The 12,571-nt window shown below is 44.1% G+C and overlaps 1 protein-coding gene across 3 annotated transcripts in view; it reads left to right on the forward strand.

Annotated features, from left to right (window-relative positions):
* Positions 1-9,953: 9,953 nt before the first annotated feature.
* The window catches only part of ERCC4 (ERCC excision repair 4, endonuclease catalytic subunit), a 35,437-nt gene continuing 32,819 nt past the window's right edge, over positions 9,954-12,571 (forward strand). The window contains exons 1-2 of one of the 3 annotated variants that reach the window (XM_023728475.1): positions 9,954-10,203; positions 11,628-11,808. In XM_023728475.1, the coding sequence (XP_023584243.1) occupies positions 9,997-10,203; positions 11,628-11,808 (388 nt within the window). In that variant the 5' untranslated portion in view covers positions 9,954-9,996. The remainder of the gene's footprint in view (positions 10,204-11,627; positions 11,809-12,571) is intronic. The other 2 variants (XM_023728473.1, XM_004373267.2) reach the window with 2 other exon arrangements.

Below are 12,571 nucleotides of genomic sequence, written 5' to 3' on the forward strand. Positions count from 1 at the left end.
GAAGCGTCATGATAATTGGGTAATAATAACAGCTCTGACCAGATTGCATTAAACCTGTTGCCATTGAGTCCATTCTCACCCATAGTGACCCTATGGGACAGAGCATAACTGCCCCCAAGGGATTTCCAAGGAGTAGCTGGTGGATCCAAACTGCCGACCTTTTTGTTTAGGAGCTGAGCTCTTAACCACTTTACTACCAGGGCTCCAAATATCACATTAGAAGGTTCAAAAAGTAAATTAGCATAGAGTTTTATCCTTGTAGGTATATTGATACGTGTAAGCTGGGCTTACGAAAAAATTTTTTGTTGTTATAACTAACGACAGGGATATTTTCATCAAAAATTATGAATTTCCGCTGAAACACTGCACAAAAAATTTTATAGGCAGTCATTTTGATGTCACCCCCTCTGATATTGCGACCGGTTGTGGTCTGTGCCCCCCGCACCCCCCTTGTGACGCCACTGCTTGTATGGTGAATCTTCATCTGCATTACGTTTTCTGGACAACCTACAAGAATATGGTACGGAACATTCCTCGTTTCTTTGGCACGGACATCTTTGTTGAGCCTGTGTCCATATGCACATATCATGTTTGCATCTCCCTCATGGCAAATTTCCGAATCTCCTTGAGTGCCCGAGGGGCACACTTCTTGAAGCCCACCTCAGAGGGTTGTGGAATAAAAATGAAGGTTGATCATGCTTAGTCAAGCATCTACTGCGTAGTAAGAACATCATAAATATCAGTTATTATATTTATCATGATTATTATCTGTCCATGCCTAACATGGAGTCCCTGGGTGGCACAAACAGTTAAGTGCTCAGCTACTAATCCAAAGGTTGGCAGTTTGAATCCACCCAGAGGGACCTCAGAAGAAAGACCTGGTGATCTTCTGAAAAATCAGCCACTGAAAACCCTATGGAGCAAAGCTCTATTCTGACAGACACAGAGTTCCCGTGAGTCGGAATCAACTCAATGGCCACTGATTTACTCTGGCTCCATTGTTGTTTGTGGTGCCAAAGTTCAAACCCACCCATCGGCTCCTCAGGAGAGAGACCTGGTGATCTGCTCCAGTAAAGATTACAGCCAAGAAAACCCTATGGAGCAGTTCTACTTTGTCATATGAGGTTGCTATGAGCCTACATCAACTGGCGAGCACCTAATGAGAACAGTAACAATAAGCTAGAGAGGCAAAACAAGTAAGCAAGTGACTTAGCCTTTGTAACAAAAACTATCGCTTATTGCTGACTCACAATATACAGAGGACGCCGCGATAAAACCTTTATGTACATGTACAGGGAGAATCACTAACCAGCATCCTGACTCCAGCTTGTCTGTTCAGCTCCTTCCTCCCCATACAGGGGTAGCGGCTCCCTAGACCACAGGATCCCCCTGCTTAGGGCTCAAGGTATCCTGGGGCATTGTGGGGTGGTGTCCACTGAAATAATAAGGCAGGGGCAGAGCAATGCCCAGGAGCATGGCTGGGCATCTCTCTGCTGGAATTCCTTCCCCCCTCACTCCCCAAACAAACAGAAGATAAAGGGTTGTCGACCCTGGGTACAGAGGACGGGAGGTTCTTGGGCAAGCAAGACGGTAACTCCTGGGCCCTCAAACATATCCTTCCTAGGACCTCTTCTCTCAATCCTGCACTTCCTGCTCTTCCCAGACAAGAGGCTCCACCATCTTCCTAGACAACTTCCCTGGGATCAGGTCCCAGGATTTTGAGGTCCACCCAGAAACCTCCTTGCTTTCTCCTCACCTACCACCCCACCTGTTATGGATTGAATTGTATCCCCCCAAAAAATGTATGTCAACTTGGCTAGTCCATGATTCCCAGTATTGTGTGATTGTCCACAATTTTGTCATCTGATGTGATTTTCCTACCTCTATAATATTAATGGAGCCCTGATGGTGCAGCAGTTAAGAGCTATGGCTGCTAACCAAAAGGTCGGCAGTTCAAATTCACCAACCTTGGAAACTCTATGGGGAAGTTCTACTCTGTCCTATAGGGTCACTACGAGTGGACTGTAGCAGTTTGGTTTTTGGTTTTAGGATATTAATGAGGTGGCTTTAGCGGCAGTTATGTTAATGAGGCAGGACTCAATCTACAAGATTAAGTTGTGTCTTGGGTCAATCTCTTCTGAGATATAAAAGAGAGAAGCAAGCAGAGAGACATGGAGACCTCATACCACCAAGAAAGCAACCCCGGGAGCAGAGCATGTCCTTTGGACCCAGGGTTCCTGCACTGAGAAGCTCCTAGTCTAGGGGAAGATTGGTGACAAGAACCTTCCCCGAGAACCAACAGAGAGAGAAAGCCTTCCCTGGGAGCTGGCGCCCTGAATTTGGACTTCTAGCCTACTAGACTGTGAGAGAATAAATTTCTCTTTGTTAAAGCTATCCACTTATGGTATTTCTGTTATAGCAGCACTAAATGACAGCACCCCCTCAATCTTCATCTTTATCCCACACAAAAACCTCTAACAGGGGACATTTGTTCTTTCTCTTTGACAATTATCTTTTTTCTTGTGGTGAAAACATACACAACAAAACATACAGCAATTCAACAATTTCTACATGTACAATTCAGTGCCATTGATTATATTCTTAAAGTTATGTAACCGTCTTCACTATCCTTTTCCAAAATATTCTACCAACATTAACACATACTCAATGCCCCCAAAGCAAAAACCCCCTCTTTTACCTGTCCCTCCCATTCCTGGTAGCCACTCATCATTTTTGGTTTCTATATGTTTGCTTAGGAGCCCTGGTGGCGCAGTGGTTAAGCATTTGTCTGCTAAGCAAAAGGTTGCCAGTTCCAACCCACCAGCCACTCCACAGGAGAAAGTCATGGCAGTCCATAAAGATTTCCAGCCTTGAAAACCCTATGGGGCAGTTCTGCTCTGTCTGATAGGGTCACTGTGAGTCGGAATTGACTCAACGGCAAAGGATGTTAATGGATATGGAGCTGTTCTACTCTATAACACATGGGGTCGCCAAAAGTCAGAATTGACTTGACGGTAACAAATTTTTTTGGCTTATTTGGCTAATGGCCTCCTTTGGAGTGAGAAGTCCATGAGAAGAGGGACCTGGGCAACTTGCTCATTGCTGAATCCTCAGCACAAGCACTGTGTCAGATTTAGTAAGCCTTCCATGAATACAGGAAGAAAGACTGAATGGGGTCGCTGAGAGAAATTACAGCAGCTTAAGTGTGGCAGTCAAGCTAAAGTTACCTGAGGTATGCTGGCTTCCAAGTTTGGGTCAGGAGGAAAACGTTTAATCTCATTCCAAGCCTGATGCCAAAGGTTAACAGATGACCGCTGGTCTGTGTCCTCATGGGCAAATCTGAAACCCAGCCAAATGACCCAGAGTGGACATGGCTCTGGTGATCAGTCTCAGAAATAAGGAAGGTTTGGAGATTCATGTGACAGTGAAGTAGGAAAAATAATAATCCCTTCACTTTAAGGTGAAAACTTTTGCCCACAGAGATATTTGTAATGTCTAGACACAATCTGCTAGAATTTATAAAAGCTGGTTTCCCCAGATACCAACATGTGACATTAAGTGTTGTCCACCACACACATATTAAATGTAGAATTTCACAAGGTAATATTTTTTAGTGCTGATAAGGTGTTTATACAGTACCTGGGAAGTTCTTTTGTTCTTATTATAAAAGCAATATAACTCACGGTGAAAAAAAAAGTCAAAGAGAACAGATGGGAATAAACTGACATACAAAGCTCTGACCCTGACCCCAACCACTTATTTCAACTTCCCAAAGGCATTTGCTTTAGTTAAGAGATTGGTTCATTCCAGAGCTTTTCTATGTATTCACAGAAAATACTGTTTGTTTACTGATGTATGTAGACAAATGGGATCATACTGTACATTATTGTTTTGCAAAGCTCCTTGCTGCTCTTTTCAGAATTAATCATATGTATTGGGTGTCTTTCCACATACAACTTTTAATAGCTGTATAGAATCCTACAGTAGAGATGCATCAAGAAATTTTAACTAGTGTCCTAATTTTAACTAGTCTCCTATTATTAGATGGAGTCCCTGGGTGGTACAAATGGTTAACACAATTGGCTGCTATCTGAAAAGCTGGAGGTTCAAGTCCACCCAAAGTCACCTCGGAAGAAACGCCTGCTGAGCTACTTCCAAAAAGTCAGCGATTTTGTGCCTCTTTGTAATTATATCATTCAGGATAATCTTCCCATCTCAAGATCCATGTAAGGTAACATATTCACAGGTTCTAGGGATTAGGACCCCCACATGTCTGTCAGTTTCTCGTACTGTGGGGGCTCGTGTGTTGCTGTGATGCCGGAAGCTATGCCACCGGTACTCAGATACCAGCAGGGTCACCCATGGTGGACAGGTTTCAGCTGAGCTTCCAGACTAAGACAGACTAGGAAAAAGGACTCGGCAGTCTACTTCTGGAAGGAATTAGCCAGTGAAAACCTTATGAATAGCAGTGGAACATTGTCTGATACAGGGCCGGAAGATGAGCCCCCCCCCTCCAGGTTGGAAGGCACTCAAAAGACAACTGGGGAAGAGCTGCCTCCTCAAAGTAGAGTCGACCTTAATGATCTGGATGGAGTTGAGCTTTCGGGACTTTCATTTGCTGATGTGGCATGACTCAAAATGAGAAGAAACAGCTGCAACCATCCGTTAATAATCAGAACATGGCATGTACGAAGTATGAATCTAGGAAAATTGGAAATCATCAAAAATGAAATGGAACGCATAAACATCGATATCCTAGGCATTAGTGAGCTGTAATGAACTGGTATTGGCCATTTTGAATCGGACAACCATATGGTCTACTATGCCGGGAACAACAACTTGAAGAGGAATGGCATTGCGTTCATCGTCAAAAAGAACATTTCAAGATCTATCCTGAAGTACAACGCTGTCAGTGATAGGATAATATCCATACGCCTACAAGGAAGACCAGTTAAGACGACTATTATTCAAATTTACGCATCAACCACTAAGGCCAAAGATGAAGAAACTGAAGCTTTTTACCAACTTCTTCAGTATGAAATTGATCGAACATGCAGTCAAGATGCATTGATAATTACTGGTGATTGGAATGCAAAAGTTGGAAACAAAGAAGGATCAGTAGTTGGAAAATATGGCCTTGGTGATAGAAATGATGCCGGAGATTGCATGATAGAATTTTGCAAAACCAATGGCTTCTTCATTGCAAATACCTTTTTTCAGCAACATAAACGGCGACTATACTCATGGACCTTGCCAGATGGAATACACAGGAATCAAATCGACTACATTTGTGGAAAGAGACGATGGAAAAGCTCAATATCATCAGCCAGGGGCTGACTGCGGAACAGACCATCAATTGTTCATATGCAAGTTCAGGTTAAAACTGAAGAAAATTAGAACAAGTCCACAAGAGCCAAAGTACGACCTTGAGTATATCCTACCTTAATTTAGGGACCATCTCAAGAATAGATTTGATGCATTGAACATTAATGACTGAAGACCAGACGAGTTGTGGGATGACATCAAGGACATCAGACATGAAGAAAGCAAGAAGTCATTAAAAAGACAGGAAAGAAAGAAAAGACCAAAATGGATGTCAGAAGAGACTCTGAAACTTGCTCTTGAAAGTCAAGTAGCTAAAGCAAAAAGAAGAAATGATGAAGTAAAAGAACTGAACAGAATATTTCAAAGGGCGGCTCAAGAAGACAAAGTAAAGTATTCTAATGACATGTATAAAGAGCTGGAGCTAGAAAACCAAAAGGGAAGAACACACTCAGCATTCCTCAAGCTGAAGGATTCTATGCGGAAAACATTAAACGATTCAGGAAGCATCAAAAGAAGATGGAAGGAATACACAGAGTCATTATACCAAAAAGAATTGGTTGACGTTCAACCATTTCAAGAGGTAACATATGATCAGGAACCGATGGTACTGAAGAAGAAGTCCAAGCTGCACTGAAGGCATTGGCAAAACACAAGGCTCCAGGAATTGATGGAATATCAATTGAGATGCTTCAACAAATGGATGCAACGCTGGACGTGCTCGCTTGTCTATGCCAAGAAATTTGGCCAACCATCTGGAAGAGATACATATTTATGCCTATTCCCAAGAAAGGTGATCCAACTGAATGTGGAAATTATTGAACAATATCATTAATATCACACACAAGTAAAATTTTGCTAAAGATCATTCAAAAGCAGCTGCAGCAGTATGTCGACAGGCAACTGCCAGAAGTTCAAGCCGGATTCAGAAGAGGACGTGGAACCAGTAGTATCACTGCTGATGTCAGATGGATCCTGGTTGAAAGCAGAGGATACCAGAAAGATGTTTACCTGTGTTTTATTGACTATGCAAAGGCATTCGATTGTGTGGATCATAACAAATTATGGATAACATTGCAAAGAATGGGAATTCCAGAACACTTAATTGTGCTCATGAGGAACCGGTACAGATCAAGAGGCAGTTTTTTGGACAGAACAAGGGGATACTGCATGGTTTAAAGTCAGGAAAGGTGTGCATCGGGGTTGCATCCTTTCACCATACCTATTCAATCTGTATGCTGAGCAAATAATCCGAGAAGCTGCACTATATGAAGAAGAAAGGGGCATCGGGATTGGAGGAAGACTCATTAACAACCTGCGATATGCAGATGACACAACCTTGCTTGCTGAAAGTGAAGAGGACTTGAAGCACTTACTGGTGAAGATCAAAGACCACAGCCTTCAGTATGGATTACACCTCAACATAAAGAAAACAAAAATCCTCACAACTGGATCAGTAAGCAACATCATGATAAATGGAGAAAAGATTGAAGTTGTCAAGGATTTCATTTTACTTGGATCCACAATCAACACCCATGGAAGCAGCAGTCAGGAAATCAAAAGACACATTGCATTGGGCAAATCTGCTGCAAAAGCCCTCTTTAAAGTGTTGAAAAGCAAAGATGTCACCTTGAAGACTAAGGTGCACCTGACTCAAGCCATGGTATTTTCAGTCGCATCATATGCAGGTGACATGGACAATGAATAAGGAAGACGGAAGAAGAATCGATGCCTTTGAATTGTGGTGTTGGTGAAGAATATTGAATATACCATGGACTGCCAAAAGAATGAACAAATCTGTCTTGGAAGAAGTACAACCCGAGTGCTCCTTAGAAGCAAGGATGGCGAGACTACATCTTACATACTTTGGACATGTTGTCAGGAGGGATCAGTCCCCGGAGAAGGACATCATGCTTGGTAAAATACAGGGTCAGCAAAAAGGAGGAAGACCCTCAAGGAGATGGACTGACACGGAGGCTGCAAAAATCGGCTCAAGCGTAACAATGACGGTAAGCATGGCGCAGGACCAGGCAGTGTTCCCTTCTGTGGTGCATAGGGTGGCTATGAGTCGGAACCAACTTGACGGCACCCAAGAACAACAACAACAACAGGTATAGGACGTTGTCTTGGTCATCTAGTGCTGCTGTAACAGAAACACCACAAGTGGACGGCTTTAACAAAGAGAAATTTACTTTCACACAGTCTAGTAGGCTAGAAGTCCAAATTCAGGGCATCAGCTCCAGGGGAAGGCTTTCTCTCTCTGTCGGCCTGCTCATCCATCTTCCCTTGGTCTGAGAGCATCTCAGCGCAGGAACCTCAGATCCAAAGGACATGCTCTGCTCCAGGTGCTGCTTTCTTGGTGGTATGAAGTCCCCTACTCTCTGCTTGCTTCCCTTTCCTTTTATCTCGTGTAAAATAAAAGGTGGTGCAGGCCACACCCCAGGGAAACTCCCTTCACATTGGATCAGGGATGTGACCTTAGTAAGGATATTACAATCCCACTCTAATTCTCTTTAACATAAAATTACAATCACAAAATGGAGGACAACCGCACAATACTGGGAATCACCCAGCCAACTTGATACACACATTTTTGGGGGGACACAATTCAATCCACGACGGACGTTGACGCTTGTTTTTTTGTTTGTTTGTTTTGTTTTTACTGGTTGCCGTTGAGGCGACTCCAACTCATTTGACCCCATGTGTTCAGAAGTCAATCGGCAGGCCATTCTTCTGAGATGCCTCTGGGTAGACTCAAACCTTTCAGTCAGTAGCTGAGTACGTTAACCATTTACACCACCCAGGGACTCCCTGAATACCTTTAAAAAAAGAAACAAACAAACATATTGCCATGGAGTCAATTCCAACTCATGGCAACTCCACGTGTTTCAGAATAGAACTGCCCATCATAGGGTTTTCAATAGCTGATTTTTCTGAAGTAGATTGCCAGGCCTTTCTTCCAAGGAGCCTCTGGGTGGATTTGAACCAACAACCTTTTGGTTAGTAACCAAGTGCTTAACCATTTGCACCATCCGGGGGATTCCTTTAGGGGACCATTTTTCTGCTTACCACATCTTGGGAATCAGGTTTTGAACTTCATCACTTCAACGTGCATTTCCTAGATATATGTTGAGTCTGTGCTTATCTAAGAAATGCATGAACTAGCTCGGTGATCTTGCCCAAATTACATAACCTCTCTGAGCCTCCATTTTCTCACTTGGAAAACTGGAGCAATTAATACCTGTCTCATGGGAAATGATGCATGTAAAGTGTCTGCCTTACAGCAGACATCCTTTTCCATTAAACTAGCATTCAGAAATTCTTGTATGTTGTTTTAATCTTGACAAAATGTTAAGTAAAATATAGTATTAAGCAGTAATGAGACAGAGAAACAGACCCTTTTGTAAACTGCTGGTGTACATGTAAATTGGTAAATTTGATAAATTTACATATAAAATGGGCAACGTGCAATATGAATGTAAAGAAAAGCCTTATTCTCTTAATCCCAGTAATTTTCCATTTCTAGAAATGTGTCTTAAGGGCATGATTAAATTTATTACGAAGATGTGCAGGGGGAGATGGAAGCAAACTAAATGTCCACTAATAAGGGACTGGTTAAATACGAACGGTATATCCGCATGACAGAAATCCCATCAGCCTTTACAAGGACTTTGTAAAGGAATATTAAATGCCATGTCAGGAGACTTGCCCTATGTTAAGTGCCAAACTCGTAGTTTAAATTTACTGTCTCATGTCTGTAAAAGAACTCTGTGTGGTTAGAGAGAATGTGTGTGTATAGAAAAGACTAAAAGCATAGATTTCATAATGTTAAGTGTTTATTTCTGGATGATGGAATAACAAGTGGTTTTTGTTTACTTAAATTCTTCTGTTTTCCAGCAATGAGCATGGATTTCCAACGAGAAAGAAAAGGGGGGTGGGGGGCGGTGAGTGGTAAGGGATTTTGCCACATAGACCAGTTCCTCTAGGTAGATTACAGGCATTTCTAGCTAGAGAACAAACATTACTAAAGGGGTCCCTCTAGCGGAAGGTGGGACGCGGGTGCTGTGGGGCACATGGCTACGACTTTCAAAAATAGTTTAAATTAGTACATTATTCCGCGTTTTCAAAAATTTTCTTAAAAGGCGGGCCAAATGCAAAAGGAAAGGCCAAACTTCACCTCGAGAAACAGGTGCTACTAATTCTAGGCGCACTTGGAATATTTACAAGTAACTTTTTTCTGTTGTCGATGTCGGGGGACTAAGCTCCTTAGGGTTAATTTCTTCCCTTTGCTTTTACGTAGCTTGCGTTCCAGTCTAGGCTGAGTCCGCTTTAACTTCCAGATTAAAGGTACGAGGGGATGGAACCACTGCAGGCTCAGGGGTGGAGCCTGAATCCTAGAGGGGACAGTGTTCGCCAGCGCAGGTTTTTCTCGGTGACTTTGCGAATCTTTAGCTCTCGGCTTCTCTTCGGCTGCGTTCGGCCCGCGCTCGTCTCAAACTCGGCTCTTTTCGTCTGCGTTCGGCCGGTGCTCCACTTACCGGACCTGTTTTCTCTTCGGCTCCGTTCGGCCTACGTTAGTCTCGGACTCGGCTCTCTTCGGTTGCGTTCGGCCCACGCTCGTCTCAGACTCGGCTCTCTTCGGCTACGTTAGGCCGCGGACCCGGAAGAGCATCCATGGAGCCGGGACTACCGGTCCGAAGAACGGGTATGGCGCCGCTCCTGGAGTATGAGCGGCAGCTGGTGCTGGAACTGCTCGACGCGGACGGGCTGGTAGTGTGCGCCCGCGGGCTCGGGGCGGACCGTCTCCTCTGCCACTTCCTCCGGCTGCACTGCCACCCGGCGTGCCTGGTGCTGGTGCTCAACACGCAGCCCGCCGAGGAGGTGGGGCCGCCGGCGGCGCCGTCTGACCGGACGCCCAGAGCGTTGGGGGCTTTCTGGGCAGCTGCAGGCCCTGGCGCGAATGCGGGGCCTCTGAGAGGGCCGGAGGGGCCGGAGGGGGTGCAGGTCACTGACACGGGCGAGGGGATGGGGAGATGTCTGAAGGAGGATAGGGATAGGAATAATGAGAGAGCCCCGAAGTTGGATATTGAGGAGGTTGCTGGGGGCAGAGGAGTGGGATCCCTAAAAGGGAACAATGATGGGGATGGAGGGGTCTCTGAAGGTGTTGCAGAGACATGAAAGGAGACGCTGAGGGGGGAGAACCCTGTGGAAAAAGGGACCGCTGTGGGGAAGAGAAGGAGCCCTGGTGCCGCAGTGGTTAAGCGCTCGGCTGCGAATCAAGAGCGAATGCGGGAGAAAGATGTGGCAGTCTCCTTCCATGAAGATTACAGGCTTGGAAATCCTGTGGGGCACTTATCTGTCCTATAGGGTCGTTATGAGTCGGAATCTGCTCGAAGACAAGGGATTTTGGTTTGCTGGGAAAGAGGTGCACAAGGTCAGAAGGAAAGGGAGCTGGAAGCTAAGGATATTGGGGGAGATTCGGATTAAAGAGTATGGGGGGAGACTGAGGAAGATCGGAGGGGGATCCACCTATGCTCAGATGTCATCTAACAAGGCTCATGAGCCGCCAGAGAGAGCAGGTGGCCAGGAGGAAACTGTCACCTGAGAAGAGTGATTACAAACTCCTTGAGGGCAGGAACCCTGTCTTGTTCATCTAGGTATCCCCAGTGCTTAGTATAGGGTCTGGCACAACACAGGATGCTCTGTAACCGTGGTATTGAACTGAAGGTGTAAAGGGCCAAGGGACCCATTGACATTTTGAAGTCTCCTCTAAGATGGATGGGGACAGACCTAATAGTCTAAAACAGCGTCTGGGAAACGGATTCCCTTATATCCCTTGAATGCCAGTTTGGAGGCTGCAAATCTGACTTTCACTCACTCCTTGCCCTCGAGTTGATTCTGACTCATAGCAACCCTATAGGACAGAGTAGAACTGCCCCCATAGAGTTTCCAAGGAGCAGCTGGTGGATTCGAACTGCTAACCTTTGGTCAGCAGGCATAGGTTTTAGCCGCTTCACCACCAGGGCTCCAAACCCGACTTTATGGGGAAGTATTTTCCAGGTAGCAGAAGTCTTTTAACCTAAGGTTTTAAAAGTTGTTGTTTTGTTAAAGTGCTGTTAGCAACTCAGGTGCAATGATTCCTTAGTGAAACCACAAAAGAAGCCCTAGTTAAACCAGGACTGGTTGGTTGATCAAGATGAAGTAGTAACCTAGATTGTGTATTCAGGTTCATTATCTGAGAAAGTCAGCAAATTATTGTAAGTATTGAACAGCCTACTAATCACGTTTGGTTTGGTTTGGTTTAGGAGTATTTTATTAGTCAGCTGAAGCTAGAAGGAGTTGATCACCTCCCTCGCCGTGTAACAAATGAAATTGCAAGTAACGGTCGCTATGAAGTTTATACACAAGGTGGTGTTATATTTGCAACAAGCCGAATACTTGTGGTCGATTTCTTGACTGATAGAATACCTTCAGATTTAATTACTGGTAAGAATTTGAAAGTTTATCATTTGTATGTAAATATATACTTTTTTTTTCTTTTTTTTTTTAATGTCTGTCTCCTCTGCTAAACTCTAAACTAGAACCCTATTGTGGGCAGCACTGGATGTTTTTGCCCAACACTCTACTCCCAGCCCTTAACAGGATACCTGATACATTGTAGATGCTCAATAATTATTTGTCACCTGACTAAGTAATGAAATGTAAGACTGACTTTTCCTAAGCTCATATTTAGTAAATACTTAGTCCTGGTGGCACAGTGGTTAACACTTTGGTAACTCCAACCACTTTTTATGCCTTTGGAGTTCTTTGTGAAGGTGGTAGTGATTTTAACGTGTTGAGCCTCAAGGTGGGGGAGCCTTTTGAAATGCCTGAAACTCAAGAACCCTGAGTTGGAGCCTCCTTATTGTGTAGAATGAGCATTGTGTTAGATGGTGTCTCCTGGGTGTGTAAATTTTGTAAACTTTTGACAGGTTTGCCTTTATTTCTATGAGATAAGCCTTCTCACTGTGTTTCCCAGTTACTGTGTTCTCATGAGAATGTACTTATCGCTAGAATAAGCTATTCCTAGTCTACATTCGGAAACGCTGGTGGCATAGTGGTTAAGAGCTACGGCTGCTAATCAAAAGGTCGGCAGTTGGAATCCACCAGGCACTCCCTGGAAACTGTATGGGGCAGTTCTACTCTGTCCTATAAGGTCGGTATGAGTTGGTATTGACTCAAGCGCAATGGTTTTTTTTTTTTTTTTTTT

This window comes from Trichechus manatus, unplaced genomic scaffold (genome assembly GCF_000243295.1).
Source record: "Trichechus manatus latirostris isolate Lorelei unplaced genomic scaffold, TriManLat1.0 scaffold00024, whole genome shotgun sequence".
Lineage (NCBI taxonomy): Eukaryota > Metazoa > Chordata > Mammalia > Sirenia > Trichechidae > Trichechus > Trichechus manatus.